This window comes from Solea senegalensis, linkage group LG20 (assembly GCF_019176455.1).
Source record: "Solea senegalensis isolate Sse05_10M linkage group LG20, IFAPA_SoseM_1, whole genome shotgun sequence".
In the NCBI taxonomy this organism is placed as follows: Eukaryota; Metazoa; Chordata; class Actinopteri; order Pleuronectiformes; family Soleidae; genus Solea; species Solea senegalensis.
In genome coordinates this window covers 18383339-18405864 of record NC_058039.1, presented here as the reverse complement: position 1 = coordinate 18405864, position 22526 = coordinate 18383339, and the positions used below count along the sequence as shown (strand labels likewise).

Below are 22526 nucleotides of genomic sequence, written 5' to 3'. Positions count from 1 at the left end.
ACACCAGTGTTGATGTTTAATGCATCACTGTAAACCAGGTCCAAATGTATAAGGTATTATTTAAGGGTTAGGGTTGAACCAGATCCCACCTGTGACAGACAGCTGCACTCATCTCATGTTATTTGACTCCAGATGTGGAAAGAAAGGCAATTTGTCTCTTAATAGTTTCACTCTTGGATTACATTTCCATTTAAAAATGATGATTTTGACAATGGAAATTCATTTTTTGTTATAAAACAGTGCATTTGTATGTAAATGATGTTTAAAAAAAGAAATCTTCACATTATCAAATATGTCTCTAGCTAAAGGAAAGGTTGGAGACCCCTGCTGTAAAACATCAGCTGTTTAAATTGGACGAGAACAAACTGAACACATGAAGATTATTTCAGGAGAATCTGCTTAAGTTATTTTTTATATCAGATTTCTCTTTTTTTATTATTTAATTATCAGGAACAGTTTTCATGGCCATAAAAAATGATATTTTTTGGAAAACGGGTCAGACTCATGTTCTGTCATCACTGAACACTGGGAATATCTGAAAATTCCACCCTCCATATTACATTACATGTCATTTAGCAGATGAGTTTATCCAAAGCGACTTACAATGGGTGTGAGCACAATCAGCCAGGGGTGGAATCGAACTTGCAACCATGATGTCTTTCGCACACAGGGTACTGGTCTTAACCCTGGTCTTTTACCACTGAGCCACTCCACCCCACAACCATATATGGTTGATTAAAGAACACATGCTCCTTCTCAATTTGAATTGATGTAATTCTGTAGCTGCGTTACAGCACCACATACAGGTCGGGCATATGTACTGCAGTTGTGGTTTAGTGCAGACGAAGACTTTTCTTGTTACGACGCCAAATATCATACTGAGAAAGTTCTGTTTCCATGTGGATAAAGTGACAGAGCTACAAATGAGCTGTAAATGTTTGGACAACGTTAACCTGGTTATCATCTGCTTCCAGAGACGAATTCAGTGAAACTCTAAATGAAAAATCAAGAACCGTTGACACACGGTGGAGCGGCGGCGCTTCCGACTGCAGGTCGATCGTGTCCAGAGTCTTAAAAGAGATGTGAGGAGAAAAACATCAGTGTTTGTCTGAAATGACCAAAAATAAATACTGACTTTGTTTCAGTTCTTTATTAAAATCTTCTTTTTTTATTCCGTCCTGCTCGCTGTACAGCACAGTATTGTCACTGCCCTACAGGTGGCGACATCTGACCACCTGCTGACAACACAGTGCTGCACAACCAGCCACAGTCCCATACAGTCAGTCAATACAGCAGTGTTATTAACACAAGGCCTTGAGGACATTGTTCAGAGGTTTACAGGCAGAAACTGTGGCTGAGTTTCCACTGCAGGCTAAAACTGGGCTTCCCTAAATGCTTCAGCAAGATCCCCAACAACAAAACGGTGAAGTCATTTATTCTGACTTAAATTAAAAGGAAAGTTAAGGTTTTTTGATGTGTGGTACAGGACAGAATAAAGTGAGGACTGAGCCTCAGACACAGACGCTCAAACTGATTTTTACCACTTCATAAAAGACTTGAGTAAAAACAAACACAAACAACAACAAACCAACACAAACAAACACAAACAACAACAAACCAAAACAAACATACCTTGAAGACTAGGAACAGGAAGCCGACATAAACGGATCAGAGCAGAACAGATGAAGCAACAAAGACACTGGGCAGCACAGGAGGAGACACAGAGATAATTGGACACAGGTGAAACACATCAGGGAGGAACAGGCAATCAACAAAGGAGGGAAAACAGGAACAAATATGGACAAATAACTGAAGCGAGACACAAACTAAATATATAAATAAATGCTCTAGTTATTATCTAGTTAGCTCTCACACACCAAAGCCCATAGAGAAAATCAGTGATTTTAACATCACACACACACACAGGAGTTGTTGATCCACTGCTGCCGCCATCACTAATGTTCTAATGTCTTATTTGTCACTTCGGCTTTTGTAATCCTTTGTTCAGATTTATTTCAGTGACACAAAGTGACCACACGAGGCAGCACTAGACCAGCAGCTCCTGTGTGCCCGCGAGCTAAAATCACTGATTTTCTCTGTGGGGTTTGGTGTGTGAGAAAAGCAAAGTTTAACCCTTTAACAAAAGACTCATAATATATCTATGTCTTTATTCATCTATGACTTAAGTTAAAACATTCAGAGTTTTTCTTGAGTGAAGAAGCTAAAGTCAGTTATTTCCTTGCTAGCTGCCGTGTTTTTACAGATAGCATTCCTCTGAGTCTGAGGCTGGTTCTTGGTGCAGGTGTTCATTATTATTATGTCGCTCACACGTGTAACCACACTTCAGAAAACTTTAACTACTTAATTGTATCGTACAAGTTGACAGGGGGCTGGGGCAGTGGAGGCAGTGTTGTTTCTGTGTTGTAATTATGGGGTTTGTAGTTCACCATTTAGAGAAAGCTGGTTTTAAAAAGTCGATCCTCTGACTGTCGTCGTTGTCGCTGAAAGACATGATTATCAAAACAAAAGCCCTGGTTTGGTCGGTTTTTTTGGCCTTAGTGGCAACCACACTAGCGAGCACATTTAGCCCCGCCCCCTGACTTGTATCATATTAGCAGTTTCGCAAAATGGAAAAAAACAAAACTTGTACAACTCGCCCCTTTTTTCTCATCTGTTGTTACAGCACAGCAGTTAGGCAGATACAACACACTGTACGTATATCAAAGATCTTATATATACCATATTATGGGTTGTTGGCAGGGGCAGCTGTGCATGGTTGTGTTTTTCATAGTAATACAGCGACCAAAAGATGGGAGGAAAGACTCAAGCCTGTGCTGCTCGCTACATTGTGTTTCAAAGAGAGAGAGGTCACCTGTCACTGTACACGCGGCGCTATAAAGTCCAGGATCTGATGTGAACCCGGAACGAGGTCAAGACCGTGACCCCCGACAGAAGTGAGAGTTGTGGTAAAAGCTGCTGTGTCCATAAAAGTTTGATATTTAATCTGTAAGCCCCAAAAACCTCAGATGAAAAGGCCCCTCTGGATTCACACGCACGCCACCAGTGCTACAGTGACACGGTCATAAGACACTCGCGCACCCTCTCACATCGTCACTCAGCGGGAAATCTTAGCGGATGGTTTGGTGTGAACGTGAGCAAAAACACAGTTGCGTCCTGGTCTCTGTTTTTCGCTGGGGTTTGGGGGTCGGGGTCAGGTTGGGGTCGGGGGGCAGAAGGTCCGAGACGAGGAGAGAGAGACACACGAACATACAAAAAAAGACATATTTTCATAGAGATAATAGTGTAAATTTAGTAGACAAACTTATAGAACATAGATCTTAGCATCTTGAAATATACCTTCATATATATTTAGATATGCTTTTTTCTTTTTTTTTTCTTAGATGAAATAAACATATCCATAGATTCTTCTTCTTTTTTTAAAAAAACTAACAAAAACAAAACAAAAACAGACCAGCTTTACAATTGCAGACACTCACACAACACAATGGATAGACATGAGGAAAAAAGGGGGCGGGGGGAGTGGCTAAATTCCAAGCTGTGTTCACACTGCTTAGCGGTTTTCCAGGAACAAGTTCGACACCAAAAAGATCTTTTTTTTTTGTCTCAGGCTGTAGAAAATCTTTCTCGGAGTCGCCCGCGGTGTGAAAACACAGAAACTCTCACTTTTATTCTACACTTTCCTAATTTGGCTCAAACTTTGTAAAGAAAAGTGTTGAATTTGTCTCCCAGTTTGATTTCATCCAGTCGTCACTAATCTGAGGAAAGAAAAGTGTTTCCCTGTTGCTGGTGAACACGAGGGAACATGTGTAAAAATGTACTTGTAAATGAGAAACAATATCCCCCAAATGTCAAGTTTTGAAACAACAATTTTCTAACGCTACCCACAGCCACAAATATATAGATATATATATATATATATTCAATATATATATGTAGAACTTTTTTTTTTCTTAAAGAAAGTCGGACAAACTCTACACAACAATTTTCATGTCAAAATCTAAGGTTCTCTCTTTTGTTTTCTTCAGCAGAAGTAAAAGTATGGCTCAGATGCAGTTCCAGGCAAACGACGCGAGCTGACCAGTGTTCAGGCGACGTGGTTCAGGCAACATGACCAGCCCAACGAAAATAAATCGCAATCAGCTTCCCCCAATGTAACTCCACCCACTGACATCCAGTGTCCTCAGCACTTGCGTTCTATCATTGGTCGATATGAGTCGGCTACTCTGACACTAAGTGCTCGTCCTCGGTGTGTAACTGCTGGTGTCAGCTCGGTGATGGACTAGAAAGCTAAAGCTCTTGGTTCCATGTGTACAGTGCGGAGAAAATTATTTGAACGAATGAAATGGAAAAATTGCACATGAAGTGAAAACTGTGTGTCTTTCGTACACTGTCAGTTCGATTCTGGCACCACAACGTCGATGTAAACTAGCTTGTGCCCAAAGACGGCACTCGCTTCCTGCTCATCTGAGCACATGGTCTTGCACATGGTGAGGCTAACCCCAAACACATGAATGAAAAATATATACTTTAACAGTGGTACTTTATATGGCAGGAGCAGTTAGCATAAGGCTATAAGTATTTCCTTCCCTGCAACATCTTACACCTTTGCCAAATGTGACTGTTGTCTTTGTTTGGTGGAGAGCAAATCTGAGTTGTCTTCTAGCCACGGCACCAATTTGACCAGTGACGGCTTATAAATACACTGCCTGGCCAAAAGAAGGTCACATGTCATTTGCAGTGTTGATGGCTGGTAACCGGAGGGTTGCCAGTTCTAATCCCACCAGGTCAAGGGCTGGGGTACTCCTGAGCATGGTACCTAATCCCCATCGCTTACTGTTATTTGGACATTCTAAATTTACCCCAGTCACAGGATCACATCCAGTGTACCCCAGTGAAGTCAAACAAAGAAAGTCTTGGCTGTTGAGTTTTCTCCAGCACATCTCAAAGAGACTAGGGGAGGTTCAGGTGAAATTGATGACTCATGCTTTCACCATAACAATTGTTCAACTGTTAATTTTTTTTATGATTTGCTTTCAATAATTCTTAAGTGATGGCCGAGACCCATCACAATCATTCCCAAGTGTTTTATTCCCACCACGTTTGACCCTTGACGATTACGGCTCACCACTACCATTTCCAGGTACTAGTAATGTTTTGGATAATTCCTAATCCAATTTCAGCTGTCGCTTAATTGTTTTGTTTGTTTGACGCAGGCTAATATCTTTCTCCACCGCGGGATGTCGTCGAAGAACCAAGAAGCTCCTCACTGCCTTAGCTACAGCTGAGTAACGTGTTGCCAGCTGAATATTAATCACTGCAGCTCCCTGATTTGCTAAGTAAAATCCGGATGGTGACTTACTTTTTTGGCCTGGCAGTGCATAAAACAACATATTTCACATCTAGTCCCTCAGCAACTGCTGCAGACTTGGCCTGCAAGGTTAGCAAACAGTTGTTTACGTCCAACTCGGTTCCTAACCAGCAGAAATGCTACGCTTCCCATTGTGTCTCCACTGTTGTTGCAGGGAACAGACGCGACCGACACCGTCGTGGTTAGGTAGCTGAGAGAACTTTTCATGTGCAAGTTTTGACCAAGTGCTAACACTGTATTAGACTGAACACGTTGATATATACTGTAGAATATCATCGATAACAACAACAACAATTACACCACTGAGGTCAAATGAAAGATTCAAAGTATAAAACATTAACTCAACAGATGGTGTCCAATGTATTGCTCATTAAAGAATCAATTAACTTATTAGTTGTGTGTGTGTGTGTCCTTACATGTTGTGTACGGTTTTTGTTTTGTTGTGTAGAGCTGATGGAAAACTCTGTGAGATCAAAGAAAACACAGCAGCTAACATTGTACAGATTAATGTCAAGCTCTACGTAGGTTTGGCACTCAGCTTTTCATTAAGCCAGCAGAATATCAGTCACAGTTGACTTACCCTGTCGTCAAGAATACAAACACAGAAAAGCACAGATGCACAGAATAATCAGATCAAGAAGAGGAGCCGAGGGGGGAGAACAGGAGATGAGATGACAAAAGAGTTGAGAAGAAGATAAACGTAAGAGGGGTGGGGAAGGAGGTAAGGCAGAGAAAACACGGAGAAAATAAGGGTGTAGAGGGAGAAAAAGATGGGAGCGAACAAAACAGAAGGTGCATGGATTACGCGGAAAAGACAAGAGGTTATCACCCTCTTCCCCCCTCTAGACAAGAAACAAAAGTGCCTTGGGTGGGCGTCACAGTTCTGCGGGGATGTAAACAGTTTTAAGGAAAAAGGAGAATGGGGTAAGCGACTTGTTTAAGCAAAAAAGTAAAGAAAAATACACTGTTCTGTGTTTAAAGGCTTCCGAGAGCAGCAGGCATACAATAGTACAAAGTTCCTGAGCCCTCAGTAAGCATTAAGAATCCTCTGAATACAAACTCCTGCTCTGATTTCAATACCCAAAGCAAAGGGCTCTCCTTCAGTTACCACTTTAATGTTTGATTTGCTTTGAGTGAGTTCCAGTTCACAATCATGTTGTTGCTGTGGTTGTAGTCTTTCACATATGCAGAGGAACAAAAGGAATCCACGCTTTCCTTGGACTACCCCGCTGGATGTGTTTGGCTTTCTGATTTGTTTGTGCAGAACCGTAGGAAAGGGCTCAGTGTGTGTACTCCAGAACTCCTACTACTTTGTAAGTGTCAGTGTTCTAAGGTTCCCTTATGACTTTGAATACCTTTGTAGAACTTCAGACCTCACTCTCTACACTGGAGAAATGGGCAGAGCCCCTTCGTGAGCAAAGGCTCTTGGCTTTAAGTGGTAAATGAGGGGATTGAGGAAACCTCTGGGGCTGGGGTACAGAGCGCAATCTCTTATACTGAAGTTTAGCACTTGCCGAAGCCATGGAGGAGGACTGGGCTGCTCCTGGGGTGGAGACCACAGAGGGAGAGGAAACAGAAGAGGATGATGTAGGAGGAGGGACATGGATTGGGTGTGATGTGGACGGAGGAGCTGGAAGGGCAGGGAGTGGAGGTGGCAAGTTGGGTATGAGGTTTGAGGGTGGGGATGACTGCCTCCCTCGATCCCTCTCTGTTCTCTGTGTCCGCTGCTGTAGGCTGAGGTTTGACTGACTGCCAGATTTGGATGGATTCTGTGAGCGATCGGGTTTGGAGGAGGAGGAGGAGTCGTGTTTGGGCTTCAGAGGACCACCGAAACTCTGGCAGTGGTGGTACAACTCGTCCTGGCTTCGTGAGGCTACACGGGCCCATTTGGATGAACGGGTGTGCGGATGGTGATGGGGGGAGAGACAGGAGGAGCACGCTGTGTGTCCTCTCCCCTTGTCCTTTGACTTTCGTTTACTCTTCTTCTCATCTTGGATGTGGAGTTTGTCTACTGACCAGTATCGGCGAGGAGGTGGTGGTGTGAGAGGAGGTGGAGGCCAGTGTGATCCTGAACCCCACCCTCTCTCACCGCCATCTCCTCCACCAGCACTTGAACTCCACCCAATATCTGCTGTCCCCCACCTCTCCCCTCGCTCAAGGAAGAGGTCGTCTCTACTGTTGATGCTGCCGGCTTTATCCCTGGATGGGTATGTGCTGAAAAACCAACCTCCTCCTCCGATCCCTCCAACCGCCCTGCCTTCATGGTCCTCCCAGTACCTCTCAAACTTCCCAAACTCTCCAGAAGAGCCATCATCGTCAGAATATATCCCGACTACCTTGTCACGTTCCCGCTCCTCGTCGGATAATGTCCTTCCTCCTCTACGTCGCTTTCCACAATCTGCTTTCCTCCTCTCCTGCTCAGAGTCTTCATCCTCATCCTCGCCGTCAGACTCCCACTCGTGAAATGACAGCCCCTCTTTGGAGTGGATCTCACCTCGCCCCAACAAGGGCCTCCTCTCTCCTTCCACTCCTACAGCATCTCGGTCAGAACTTTTACTCTTCCTCCTTTTTGAGGTGACAGGCAACAAGGGCAGGAAGGCAGATGGAATGGCATCCGAGGATGGGTTACCCGCTCCCCAGAACTTCACAGACGTGGTCGGCTTGCTGCTAGAGCGATGATAGTTCTTGCTGTTTCTTCTCTGGTGATGCTTTTCCTTTCCTCTGCTCTCTTCCCCATCATCCCTCTCTTTATCTTCCCTTTCCCTCCTCTCCTCCTCACCTGGTATGTTCCATCCATAGCTTCTGATGGAGCTTTCGCTCTTTTTCCGAAAGGACTCTCGTCTAAGAGACGGATATGATGGGTAGTCCTGTGTCCCTGATTTGAGTTCCTCTCTTTTTTCAGGATCTCCTCCCTCCTGCTCTGACCTCTTTCGCGGTCTCTTACTCACCCTATCATCTTTCTTTTTCTTCTTCTTTGCTTTACGCCGCTTTCGCTCCCTTTCTCTTTCCCTCTCCTCCCTTTTCTTCTTCTTCCGTCCTTTCTTCCTCCTCTTCCTTTCACGCTCTCTCTCTTTGTGGTGCCTTTTCTCTTCCCTACCCACTACAGCGTCTCCCCGGGTTGTTGTTCCTCCTCCTCTCCCTCGCTCCCTGTCTCCCCACGATGCCCACCACTCCTGTAACTGGGCAAGCTGGCTGCCTGTTCTCTCTCTACCAAAATCTTTTTGCAGACGTGGCTTCCGTGGGGGGACCGGTGGTGGTGGGGGACTGCACGGCAAAGAGCGAGATGACATGCGGCGCGAGCGAATCTTCCTCCGGGACCCCAGAAGGAGGCTCGACTCCTCTGTGAGCAAATCTGAGTCATAATCGTCGCCCACCATAAAATCCCGATCGCCAGCTCGATATCGGAAACTCAGCGAGGAGTTGTAGGAGCTGTCACTGGAGCAAGAAGAGGGGGAGTTTGATCGAGAGAGGGAGACAGAGGATGAAGAAGACGATGAGGATGATGTGGAGGAGGAGGAAGAGGAGGAGGCACTCGAGCAAGAGGAGTAGAAATGGCACGGTGAAGATGGAGTGGTGGGGGTGTGTGTTGGGGAGGAAAGGGGAACAGGTAAAGGAGGAGGTGGAGGAGGACGTCGGCCTCTTCTTCCACCTGCATCACTTGCCCCATACCTCCCACCTCCTCTCCTCCCCAGGGGGAGTATATTCTCATACAGAGGACCTCCTGAACCTTTTCTCCTTGCCTGAGCTAGGCTTCCTCGTCGCCAGAAGGGAGGCCTTCGTGGAGAAGATGGGATTGGTGGAGGAGGCTTGGAGATTAAGTGCGTTGAGCCTTGTTGAGGGCCTTTAGGAGGCAGCCGTGGCATTGCTGAGGCTTTAGGACCTCGAGGATTAGCTTTGGGAGTCTGCTGAGGGCCCCCTGCTTGTTGGTCTGAGTTTGTCGCCAGCCCTTCTGGATCTATAGGACCATAGTAGCGCTTATATTCATCCAGCCCTGTGTCACCTCCTGCCCCTGCTCCACTTCCTGCTTGCAGGCTCCAGTGCTGTCCTAGACTCTGCTGATATTGCTGCTGCTGCGCCTGCAGATCCATGATCCCTCCTGCAATCCCCCCAATGCCCACACCTCCACCACTGCCTGCACTTAAGACCTTCTCTGGTTTTGGTCTGTTCCAGCGGTCCACGACTGCGAGTCTGCGGTCATGGCGCGGCAGGAAGGTGGAGCAAGGCATGGGGCCTTCCAGTAAGGGGCTGTTTGAAGGACCCAAGGCCATCGCCGAGTGCCCGGTGGGTGGCGGCGATCCAGGTAGCATTGTGGTGTAGGTCTGCCCCTGTTGTTGTTGTTGCTGCTGCTGCTGCTGTTGAAGGTGCTTCTGCTGAGGTTGCTGCTGCACCATGGCGATGGCAGTGGTGTTGTTTACCGTGGCCGTGACGAGGTGTTGTTGGGCTACAGTGGGCATCGAGCTCACAGTGTGATACTGGGGCAAAGAGCTTTTGCTGCCTCCCGGTGTGGTCTCATCCTCAAACTGGCAGCAGCTGTACATTCCCTGGGTGGACAGATAACAGACAGATTGTAATTAGAGTAGGAGGCTGCCAAATATGATAAGGAAGAACTGTGTGTATGTCAGCATTAAAGTCAGAGAGAGGGAGAGAGAGACCCTGAAGTCATTGATTCTGAGAAAGAAACTTACAGAGCCACTATGATCTCACGCCCACACAAACCAAAGTTAATCCTCAGAGAAGCTCAGGAAATACAAAGTATAAACTTTACTCTTCCATCTGATCCCAAGTTGCCCAAAATATCCACACATTTCAGAAGAAATACAACTTTTTGTTTTCACGTTCTACAGTGCATCGTGAACTAGTAACTCGTAAACTCTGAGTGGTCAAACAAAAAAACTGACAATATAAATATTAAATCAAATAGTAATTCTCCATAATCTTGAAGAACTCCTCTTTGTACTGTACCATCTTGTAATAATCTCATTTATGAGATGGACGGTGATGGACATGGACTGGACATCTTGTGTTTTTTTGGATGTGTTATAATATAGTTCCAGTGTGTGACTGTGAAACGGCACCTTTAATTCCACTTGAGCAAAAATAAAGGAACTTGAATTTGAATTTCTCTCATTAGAACTTGAAACATTTCACCTCGTAATGAGATCATTTAATTTCTTGGGGGTAAGGAAACATGATGAAGGTTGTGTGTGATACAAGAAAACGATGAGAAAGCAAACACGAGCTGTTTTACTGTAACTCTTGTGTATTTTTGTGCATCTTGTGCATCTGAAATAAGATTTATCTTCATTCAGTGCACAAACACCGGCTGTGTTACTTTGCTGTTTATATTGTGCATATATATGTGGGTATATATATACTGTATGTATATATATATATATATATATATATATATGTGTGTGTATAGCCTATATATGTATATACATATATTTATATGTATATATATGTATATATATATGTATATATATATATATATATATATACATATATGTGTATATATATATGTATATATATATACATATATACATATATATATATATGTATACATAGTGAACGCAAATAGTGTGTACCAGTATCTCCTGCCAGTTACAGGGAGTGTGATGGAGTTTGAAAGATTGAACATTAACAGGAGTTGTTTGGGGGGTTTTTGGACCTTGGAGAGAGCAGAGGATTTTCACACTATCAAACCAAACAGAGCTCTCAGAAAAGCACACAGCGCTCAGCTGGAACAGAACAACTCATGTGTTCACCGAGTATGAAGCTGTTGGAAGAAACTGCTCCACACAACAACAACAACAACAACAACCTGGAAAAGCAAAAACTTATATTCATCACTGCTGAGGTTGTAGTCTGACTGAGATGCTGAGATGGACGTGATGGACAGTGTTGGACATGAGATGGACGGTGATGGGCATGAGATGGACGTGATGGACAGTGTTGGACATGAGATGGATAGTGATGAACGTGAGATGGACGGTGATGGGCATGAGATGGACGTGATGGACATGAGTTGGACATGAGATGGACGGTGATGGACATGAGATATATGCTGTTGGACGGTGATGGACAGTGATGGACGTGTTGGACAGTGATAGAAGTGTTAGACAGTGTTGGACGGTGATAGACGTGTTGGATGGTGATGGACATGTTGGACAGTGGTGGACGATGTTGGACAGTGATGGACAGTGTTGGACGTGAGATAAAATGTAGTGACTTTACGTTAAAACACAAATATCTTCCATTTTTTGTCCACATTTAAACAAAGAATTTGTCTCCACTGGAGTTTCAATAAGTTTGTTCTAGCTCAGTTTTTAATGAAGTGCCACAAACATGAGAAACGGCGACAAAATCAGTGACAGTCTCCATGAATAAAACATGGTAGAAGAAACGTGTAAATGAGCGTTTCCTCACAGGAGGAGGTTGGTCTCTCTGCTGCTCTTTTTAACTGTCTTTATTAAAGTGTGGACAGTAAATCACATACATGACAAACATGTTCAAATGAAGCATCACTCCCACTGACATGTGTCACATTCACTCTGCTGGACTTTTGATGGACAGACTCATGACTCAGCACATGTCCCTGATATCACAACAGCACAGAGGTGGAGGAGGAGCAGCGCACTGTGAAATTGAAACTGGGCCGAGGGAAAGTGACACACACACACACACAGAGGCTAACTGGCCTTTACATGGAAGTGGCGTTTTTATTCTAGGAGTGAGGGACGTGGCAGATAAGAGCTGCAGTGAGAGAATGTTCTGCAGAGTTCTGAACGTGTTTATGTGAAGGTTCTGATGGGAAATAAATATCTGCACAGACATTGTGACCATGGTCATATATTATCAATAAAATGAACGAGTGAATCAGTGTGAATCACTGGATCTATGAGTCAAAAAACATGCAGACTACAGGTTTTCTGAGGAACTGCAACCTTTGACTGTGACTGAATATATTAATATATGGATATCTGTATAATATGTATCGGGTCAATCTGTGTATAATTCATTTGTTTTTTTTAAAATGAAACAATAATATGCCACTTTGATTTTCAAAATAAAAGGAACACAATTGAAACTGCTACTCAAATTTTCAAAATAACATGAAAAAAAACGGCTGACAAACTGTTACTTTGATTTTCAAAATAAAATGAAGAGAACAGCTGACAAACTGCTACTTTGGTTTTCAAAATAAAATGAAAAAACGGATAACAAACTGTTACTAAACTCAGTAACTAGTACTAGTGCTTACTTAAACCTAAACTGCATTGTCATTTAAAGAACATTTTTGTTACATTATTTACCTACATTTATACAAATGAACATATCAATGTGATGGTGGGGTTTTTTTGTGTTTAGAGGAAATAGGCGAGGAACGTTTTCTTTTCCTCTCACAAACAACACAATATTCTGTGTCACAGTTTAAAAAACACACCTAGAAGATTTTAGCTGCTGCTGGTCCTCTGCTGCCTCGAGTGGTCACTTTGTGTCACTGAGTTAAATCTGAACGAAGGATTTTACAAAATAGAAAATGAACTTAGTTTTTGAACTTAGTGATGGAGGCAGCAGTGGACCAACAACTCCTGTGTGTGTGTGTGTGATGTTAAAATCACTGATTTTCTCTATGAGGTTTGGTGTGGGAGAGTGAGTGGTTAACAAACTTCAGTTTCCTGTTGGAAAAGTCTGTGTAACAGTGAAATAAAGACGTACACATGTTTTAAACCTATTTAATGTGTTTTTTTTGCTGGAGTTCCAACTACCACTTTCAGTAACATCATTATCATAACACGTCTAAATCAAATGTGATGTGGGTGAAATGTGTTCTTTTCTAACTGTTATTCCACAAAACAGTTTAGTTGTGTGGGAACTTCTTGTCAAACTGGATGAAGTACAGATTTCTGGTTTGTTTCTGGAGTATCTGTTTTCGCTGCTGTCCCTGATGTCCTCTGCTCTCGTCTGCTCATCCCTTCCCTTGACGCCTCCTACTTTGTCCTTGTCCACTTCTCTACACACGTTTCTTACTCCATCTTCTCTCGTTACTCTCCTCCTTTTCTTTCATAAACTCATTCCTCCTCCTCACACCTGTAAGTCTTTATTAAGACTTGCACTAAATATTTCCAGGAGCAGAGCGGGGGAGAAGCTGTCGTGGCTCTAAACGAAAATAGCCGCACGTCAGCCAAGTGATCAGTCACCCTCTGACCCCCCGCGGCGCGTTGCCAAAGATAAACACGACTGATGTTTCTAATCTTGTGGCTTCATGGTCCTGTACCTGCTGAGAGCCAGGAACCAGATCCAACTCTGAGCACAACACCTATTTTCTTTCCTGTAATCCATGTCCTGATTGCAGTGGGAAGCTGTTCATTAACCTTCCTCCGTGTTCGTCCCTGTTTCTCTTTAAACCTCAGGAAGAAAAGATCTGGGAAGAGTCGACAACCTTTGAGTCAATCAAAACATCTGCTGCTGCATAAATCTGCCACGACGCTCCTCAAGCGGCGCGTGATGAATGCTCGGCTCGTTTCGCTGATTAGTTCCACACTCTCAGGTTGAGAGGATGTAAATCAGTGAAGGAATGAAAGTTTCTTCACCATCCTTCAGTTTTTTTGTCTTTGGAGGATAAATGCACAGAACATAAATAAATGCACATGCATTCAGAGAGTTGATGTGGTTTGATGTATGTTGTAATTTGAAAACTTCACATTCACTTCAATGACAAACAGCTCCACGATGGTTACACATGACTCCGCCTCCTTAACTCGGGGCTACTTTATAAACACAGTTTTTGTGGTAAAAGGTGTAAGACAGTGAGACCACACCCTGGAGACAATAGACGAAACGTCATCACTCTGTATATTCTGCCCTTTGATTATCTGTAAATGAATTAATTAAACTAGGTTCAAACTTCATCAGTTGGGGACAGTCCCACCACTCTCACTTGAAGTGTGTAGGTCTGATGTTCTCAGTGCAAGTAGACAAGTCAAGGTGGCTTAATTGTCATGTGAAAAGACCCCATGGTGATTAAAAGGTCCTCAGATGGAAATAGCATTCCTGAGTAAATCACAATGTAAATGTAAATGTAAATGTAAAGTGTCTGTGTGCTGGTTGGATATCTTGGATATAAGGGACAGAGCTCCCATTCACTGTGGAGTTGGTCTGCTTAACAGAAGCTCCCACACATCAACTTACTGGCTGTATTTTCTACTACTGGACACTTCAATAAACTGGTATGTTAACCCTTCATTTCTAATATTGCCTTGTTGAGACTTTTGTTCTAAATAGTTAAGAATCTGTTATTGAAGATTTATTTAGTCTAGTTATATGGTTAGATTTGACACTCATACCCTCCACCTCTTAGTTGAATAGAAAAGATTGAGTATCATGTCCTGTAAACTGTTGTGTTACATTTCTGACCTCTGAATACTTCAACCCAGGCATTAGGGCTAATCTTCTATGTGGAAAAAGGTCACTGAGTGGTTTTTATAATATAAACCATCCCTGAACTAGACCGATATCAGATTTCTTGACAATAGGATTGAATCCTTAAAGGGTTTACATTTTCAATGATTGGTTAACTTTAATCCCAAAGATATTTTAAAGTAAAGTTAATTGTTGTTTAAATGGAGTCAGATTAAAATGTTTTACTTTACTTTACTTTGGAAAACCTCTTGCTAACGCCGGAAAGACAGAATACTTAATGGGGAGAGATTGTTACTTGGTGGTAGATTTTTTACAAAGGTGAGAAAGTTTTCACTCATAATAAAAAAAACATAAATTTAGTTTATAAATTAAAAACTGTAGTAAATATTTCTTGTGGCGTTCCTCAGGTGTCATTCCTGGGCCCCATTATTTTCTCTGCACAAGCTACAATAAGGTCCCATATAAAGAACTCCGGACGTCGTGTGACTCAGTTTCTGTGGACCGCAATGTAAAAGACCATTAAAGACCATGTTAAGTGCATATAGAGCTCCCGACGTAACGTAAACTCTATGAGTTTCTATGAGCGGCCATGTTGGCAGGCAAACATGCAGCAAAAATAAACAGGACCAGTGCTGGATTCAACCTGTCAGAGTTAACTGTCACTTTAAATCCACGGAGATCGACCGTTTTATCTGATCTGCGCCGTTTCCTGCCAGAGGGGGGCGTCACCTTGGTTAAGCTAGACCTCAGCTTCTCCATACGTAGAGCTCATTTTCACCAGAAACAAGTACATATTGTACATGCGTGTGTCGCAATATCATTTGAGGTCATTATCCATCCTAAACAGTTGCTTTTCCCCAAAACTTTGGACTCTTTTTCACTCGCAGTCGGACCAGACTAGAAGTTCTCAGGGTCATTTAAGTGTGATTTATACATCGTGAATCGCTATAACCTGGTCCCAACTCCCATAAACGAACGTCTCATGACCCTCTGCGTGCCTCTCCCTGACAGCAACCACCTGACCTTGATCTCCACCTACGGAGATCCCCACAGGAAGACTACTTGAACCGTCTCATGGAGCTTCTGAGTGAGGCCAGACCACCGGTGCCTCAACACTCCGTAGAAGCGGACTGGTCCATGCTCCGTGGCACCATCACTAAGGCTGCAGAGGAAATAGTCGGCTACTCCAGTCGTTTCCCATCAAGACTGGTTAGACCAATATGACGCCGATATCCGAAAACTGATTGACCAAAAGAGATCTGCCCAGAAGAGAGGGAGAACTGCCCTACCCGCGCCTACCTGCGACTCTTCCAAGGGCAACCACCCTCACAGAAGATCAAGACATCCTGAAAAGGTGGAAAGAGCACTTTCAGATGCTTCTGAATTGTCCATCTGCCACGGCTGATGACTTACTCCGTAAGGTTCCCCAACATCCTGTCAGGCACTGGATGTCACTTTCCCCTCCTACACCGGGTCTCCCATGGGGGCATAGCCATGAATACCAGGCTACTCCAGACAAAAGCTGTACCTGCGGACCTGAAGGATGCTAACATCATCACCATCTTCAAGAAGGGGGATTGCTCAGTCTGTAGAAACTACCACAGCATCTACCTTCTCAGTATCGCCGGGAAGATCTTTGCACGGTTTCTGCTTGACAAGCTCCTGGCCGTTGCTGAGGAAGTCCTCCCAGAATCCCAGTGCAGCTTCCGATCAAGTCCCTTGAGCAACCACAACCACTCTTTTTCATCTTCTGGGACCTGGAGAAGGCATCCAATAGCGTCCCAAGACCAACGGAAACATCTGTGAATATTCTAACCACAGTTTGTAGTTCTGCTTTTCTCTCGACGGACGACGGTGGTTCAGGAGTAAGTCATCGCTTAGCTCAGAAGGTTGTGGGTTTGATTTTTTATAGTGTTTGATGCCCTAATTATTTCATTGTGTATATACTATATATATCTTATCTTTAATGAATAAATGAATGAGTGTCTCCACAGGTTTCTACCTCATTTTCACTCCTGCTCCTTTTTATTCAATTTTCTCGTTATTTTCTCTCGTACAAAATGACAAAAATTAAATCTCTTTTCAAGACGTGTTATGTTGTTTTACTCATTTTGTGGGTGTTTTTTTCATGGGTGTGTCGTTTTATTGGATGTTTTTATGTCTATTTTATGTGTGTACAGATTTTAGACTGTAGACTGTTGTTTTAAATGAGCTTTATAAATAAAGTTGGATTGGATTATGTGAATTTCTGTAACGAAACCCTGATTTCGCCCAAGGATGAAAATGTATTTCTGATTCAGATTTTTTAAAACTCTAAAACTTCCTGCTGTTTTTACATAATGTGGCTCTAAAACCGTCCGTGACCTCCTCACACGTTTAATATCTAGTCTAATGTCGCCGTTCAGGCCATAAATCCGGATGCTGAGGTGTCAGGTGGAGGTTGTGTCCTCACCCTGCTGAGAGCCAGAAGAAAGTCCATCCCACCAGATCGCTTCACACAGTGCCGTAATTTCCAGTAGACCAGATGCTCCCAGGCAAACACCAGGAGGCTGAGGCCCATGGCGACCAGCAGCATGTAGAAGACTCCCGCCATGTTGTCGATGTCCAGTTTACTGCTCATCACCTGCAGCCAAGACAAGACGGATGAGGCCAAAGGAAAGGAAAGAGGAGATAAAGGTAGAAATGAAGTAAGAGGGAAAGAATGAAGGAAGGGGACGGAACAGAGATGAGACAGATTTATTACAAACGAGGGCCAATTCTTCTGCCAGACAGCAGATAAAAAGTTAATTACAGCTCGTGGTACAATGGAGACTCCTCTGCTGTCGCGGGATGTCAGGGCGCCCATCTGTGATATTTTAGAGCCTCTGCACTCAGAGAGCGACGCGCCGTCCAAAACATGCCAGTCACCGCAAATGACCAGGCTCGCATCAAACGCACTTGGCTTTTCAGGCAATTTAATTTATTCACTTTGAACATTTACAGCCTTCATCCACAGCCAGCCCCCTTTTATCAGTGGAATTTATAATTATTAACGTTTGATATGAGAGGCCGCGGCGCCTCCTGTGAGGGGCATCACTTTATGTATTCACGAGCCCGTCGTCTTTTGTTTGTGCTGTTTGTTTAAAATGAGCAAAAGAAGAATTTGAACTTTGTGATTGTGACGGTGTTTTTGTCGAGGCTCAGGTTATAATCTAACAAAACAACAACAACAAACCACGCCCACAGAACGCAGGACGACAGACGTGTGAGTGTGTGTGTGTGTTCACAAAACAAAAACCTCCTGATAAGAAGCAGGAGTTTGTGTGTTTCTGTGTAATCAAATCTCAAACTGAGGGTGATGACAGGTTATTCAAAGTCTCTAAGTCTCTAACAACACAACAAAACAACACTGAGAGCGCATTTTCAAAAGGTCGCAAAAACAGGCTACAAATCATGTCCATCCCCATTGGTCGTCCGGTCAAAACTCCGCCCCAAAGCCATGTTTTGCGTAACATTAGCAGCTCGTGTTTGCTCATGGTTTTTCTTTATAATGTCAGTTATGTCTGTATGAAGGTTGTAGAAAAGGACGAGAGAACGTTAACATTAAGGGAACGACCACAGGAGAACCTTCAGGTAACGTTCTCCTAAAGCAGTACTAGTGTTCTCAAATAGGCAGCCATTCATTCATTCATTCATTAACAGAAGAAAACAGACATGGTGTGGTGGTGAAATCAGCTGTGTGAGGGGAAGAGTCTGGGACAACGAGCCTCGCGATGATTGGACAACAGTCCAATGAGTGACAAAGGACTCAGACTTGAATGCAGTAGCCAGTGTTTGACCAGAGGGGGCAGTAGATTAGAAGTGATTTGGAGGCTTAGTTACACTTTTCCAGTATCACTGTGAAGGTGAAATTTGAGTTTCAGGGTAAAATAAATGATTTATATAAATACATTTATTCAGACGTAGGATGTGACGAAATGTCGACTTTAAACTTTATCTCTTGAATTCACAGATAAAAGCTGAGGAACTTCTCTGACTCCAGTGGGATCAGCCGACGTCGAGCGTCATTTTTCCATCTGCTCCCTAAAATAGAGCGGAGAGGAGCGGAGGATGAACGTGTGATGATGGATCGTACCTCGATCTTATCGTTGTGGCAGATTCCTGACAGCCAGAGACGCTCCAACATGTCAATCTCATCTGGAGGGAGGAGAAGAAGAAGAAGAGGAGGTTAACGAGAGGGAGAAGCTGCAGAGAGAAAATTAAATCACAAGATAAAGGGAGAAGAAAAGAGGAGGAGGTGAAGTTCAGAGGGAAGAGGAATGAGCGGAGCAGGAGACACTTTGAAGAGAACCAAAGTAAAACAGCGACAGAGAGAATCCAGGGATTATACAGCCCTTTGTCACAAGAGGGAGGGAGGTGAAGAGAGGGAGGAGGTGAAGAGAGGGAGGAGGTGAAGAGAGGGAGGAGGTGAAGAGAGGGAAGAGGTGAAGAGAGGGAGGAGGTGAAGAGAGGGAAGAGGTGAAGAGGGAAGAGGTGAAGAGAGGAAGAGGTGAAGAGAGAGAAGAGGTGAAGAGAGGGAAGAGGTGAAGAGAGGGAGGAGGTGAAGAGAGGGGAAGAGGTGGAAGAGAGGGAAGAGGTGAAGGGAAGAGGTGAAGAGAGGGAAGAGGTGAAGAGAGGGAGGAGGTGAAGAGAGGGAGGAGGTGAAGAGAGGGAGGAGGGAAGAGAGGGAGGAGGAAGGGAGGGAAGAGGTGAAGGGAGGGAAGAGGGGAGAAGAGAGGGAGGAGGTGAAGAGAGGGAGGAGGTGAAGAGAGGGAGGAGGTGAAGGGAGGGGAGGAGGGAAGAGAGGGAGGAGGAGAGGGAAGAGGAGAGGGAGGAGGTGAGGAAGAGGAGAGAAGAGGTGAAGAGAGGGGAGAGAGGAGAGGGAAGAGAGGGAAGAGGTGAAGAGAGGGAGGAGGGTGAAGAGGAGGGAAGAGGGTGAAGAGAGGGCAGAGGCGAAGAGAGAGAAGAGGGGAAGAGAGGGAAGAGGTGAAGAGAGGAAAGAGGTGAAGAGAAGAGGAAGAGAGGGAGGAGGTGAAGAGAGTGGAGGAGGTGAAGAGAGGGGAGGAGGTGAAGAGAGAAGAGGGAGGAGGAGGTGAAGAGAGGGAAGAGAGGAAGAGGTGAGAGAGAGAGGAGGAAGAGAGAGGAGAAGAGAGAGAGGGAGGAGGTGAAGAGAGGGAGGAGGTGAAGAGAGGGAGAGGGAAGAGAGGGAGGAGGGGAAGAGGTGAAGAGAGGGAGGAGGTGAAGAGAGGGAAGAGGTGAAGAGAGGGTGGAGGTGAAGAGAGGGAGGAGGTGGGTCAATTGTGAAAAAGGACAGATGATGAAATACAGCAAAGAGGAAAGAAATGAAAGGGTGAGGGTGTGTGAAGTTAAAGATGAAACGTACAGAAGAATAGATCATTTAAAATCACATTAAACTAATCTATAATCACTGATCATCAACTTTCTAATGCTGTGTTCAGACACGGAGACTTTGACACGATCGACGCGCGTCAACATCGCATCTGTCGCTCGAGTTCTTCAGCGATGACCAATCAGCGTTTGTGAGTCTCTGAATGATGTCATGTACTCGCCAGCGTCCAGACTCCACTCGGGGACACTTGGAGCTGTGGAAACGTCGTCTTGTGGCGGTATCACAACGACCATATGGAGTCGTACGGAAGTTTCACCGTTAAATTTGGGAGCTCGTCGGGCAAAAGTATCGTCAGAAGCATCTCATCCACGCGGAGCTCTTGAAGTGTCGCTGGCGGTTGTTGTGAAACCGTCACAAGACGACGGTTTCTTCTCTGCAGATGTTTCCACAACAGAGAGAAAAGAAATGGCCACTTGTGTCAATTGTGTCACAAAATATACGGGCGGTGCAATGGACACGATGGGCGGCGCCAAGTGACGCAACAAATCACGTTTGTTGTGGACACAGGTCTCATTGTGGTTTTCAATAGTTCAGGTAAACTGTCAGTCAGAGATGCAGATGTTCTCCAGTCATTTGTCGAGGATTTAGAAATTAGAGCTAATTACTGAAACAACTACTAAAAAGAAAAGGTAAACATTTATGATCGATATCAGAGGTTTCAATCGTTCACCTTTAGCGGCTAACTGGCTCATACAGAAAGTGTACGAATGAAGTCAATTCCATACTGTGATAATGAAGCTGATGTTTCAGTTATTCTATATGCAGATGACACGCCTCTCTTCACAATCACAAAAAAACATTGTTAATGTAAAATTAATGTAAAACACTGCCTATAAGTATTTGTACAACAAGTGTAGCATTTTTTTACAGCTGACAAAATGGACGTGAAGGTGGACAAAACCAACTCTGACAGCAGAAGAGCGGAGAGAATTATGAAAGAGTTGTTATGTCTTTTCTGGTCTGTGAGGGCCACCGTAGTTCCCTGAAGCACGAGTGAAAGAGAGGAGCCGTTCACAAGTTGCTCACCATTAGATGTGACTAATTCTTCCACACTGGACCTTAAAGTCTGTTAAAGTCACCTGCTGCAGTTTTTAATATTTCACACAGAATTAATGTGCAGGTAATTTAACGTCACGCTTATCGAGCACAGAAGTGTTAAATACGAGTGGAAAAAGCCAGAGAGGCTTTTGAGAAATGTGAAAGGAAAAAGGTTTTAAAGAGAAAGTTATCAAATGAGAAAAGAGCAGATCTTTGAAGCTGACTGTGAAATGACCCGACGACTGAGCCGAGCACAACCGGGGCAGAGCGACACGACACCACATCTGAGATGAAAGGCAGCGGACGCACACACTCTCACACACACACACACACACACTCCGAGCCGCAGTGTACTGGGACTCTCAGTGCTGGACGTTAATGACTTAATCAAATAGAAATATGGGAAAGAAGAGATCAAATGTACAGAGAGAGACAGATGAGGACGCAGCGGACACACACACACACACACACTATTGGACAGTGTTCTTAATGAAGGCACTGATAGACATTATTACCCCTAACCTTAACTATCACAACTATATAGCCTTAATCTGTAACCTAAACCAAATTCACCCTCAAAAAGTCCTTAAAGGTGCGAGGACAAAATGTCTTCACAGGTTTGACTCACAGCCCCACACACACACACACACGCCCACACCAAAGTCATCATCATCAGTCATCATCTACCGCTTTATCCTCCACCAGAGGGTCGCGGGGAGCCAATCTCAGCTACATCGGGCGATAGGCGGGGTACACCCTGGACAGTTCGCCAGTCAGACAAACAACCATTCACTCTCACACTCACTCCTACGGTCAATTTAGAGTGTCCAATTTACCTAATCCCCACATTGCATGTTTTTGGACTGTGGGAGGAAGCCGGAGAACCCGGAGAGAACCCACGCACACACGGGGAGAACATGCAAACTCCATGCAGAAGGGCCCTTGTTCCAACCGGGGCTCGAACCCAGGTCTTCTCGCTGCATGGCAAGGACCCTTCGTTGCAGACCTGCACTGTGAGGTCTCCTGCACTGTCAGGACCAGAAGTTGATTCGAAGCCTTTCAAAATAAAAGCGAGCATGCCCTGTAAAGTTATATTAATTTGAAAGAATTGGGTTTTGGACTTTTGGGTAGTTTTTAGCGTTGTTATCGTATAGATAGTGCTCACTTAAATGTGCCATTTTCCTACTCAAAGATCAAGAAAACTGAGTTATATGATATAGTTTTTATATAATTTTTTTTACTTATTAT

At 44.2% G+C, this 22526-nt stretch overlaps 1 protein-coding gene across 1 annotated transcript in view; it reads right to left on the bottom strand.

The window, feature by feature from the left end:
- Positions 1 to 4515: 4515 nt before the first annotated feature.
- Positions 4516 to 22526, bottom strand: part of grin2da (glutamate receptor, ionotropic, N-methyl D-aspartate 2D, a) — a 145466-nt gene continuing 127455 nt past the window's right edge. Inside the window, exons 17-19 of the mRNA XM_044053097.1 lie at positions 18927 to 18988; positions 17265 to 17435; positions 4516 to 9930 (exon numbers count right to left, since the gene is read on the bottom strand). Of these exons, the coding sequence (XP_043909032.1) occupies positions 6757 to 9930; positions 17265 to 17435; positions 18927 to 18988 (3407 nt within the window). The 3' untranslated portion in view covers positions 4516 to 6756. The remainder of the gene's footprint in view (positions 9931 to 17264; positions 17436 to 18926; positions 18989 to 22526) is intronic.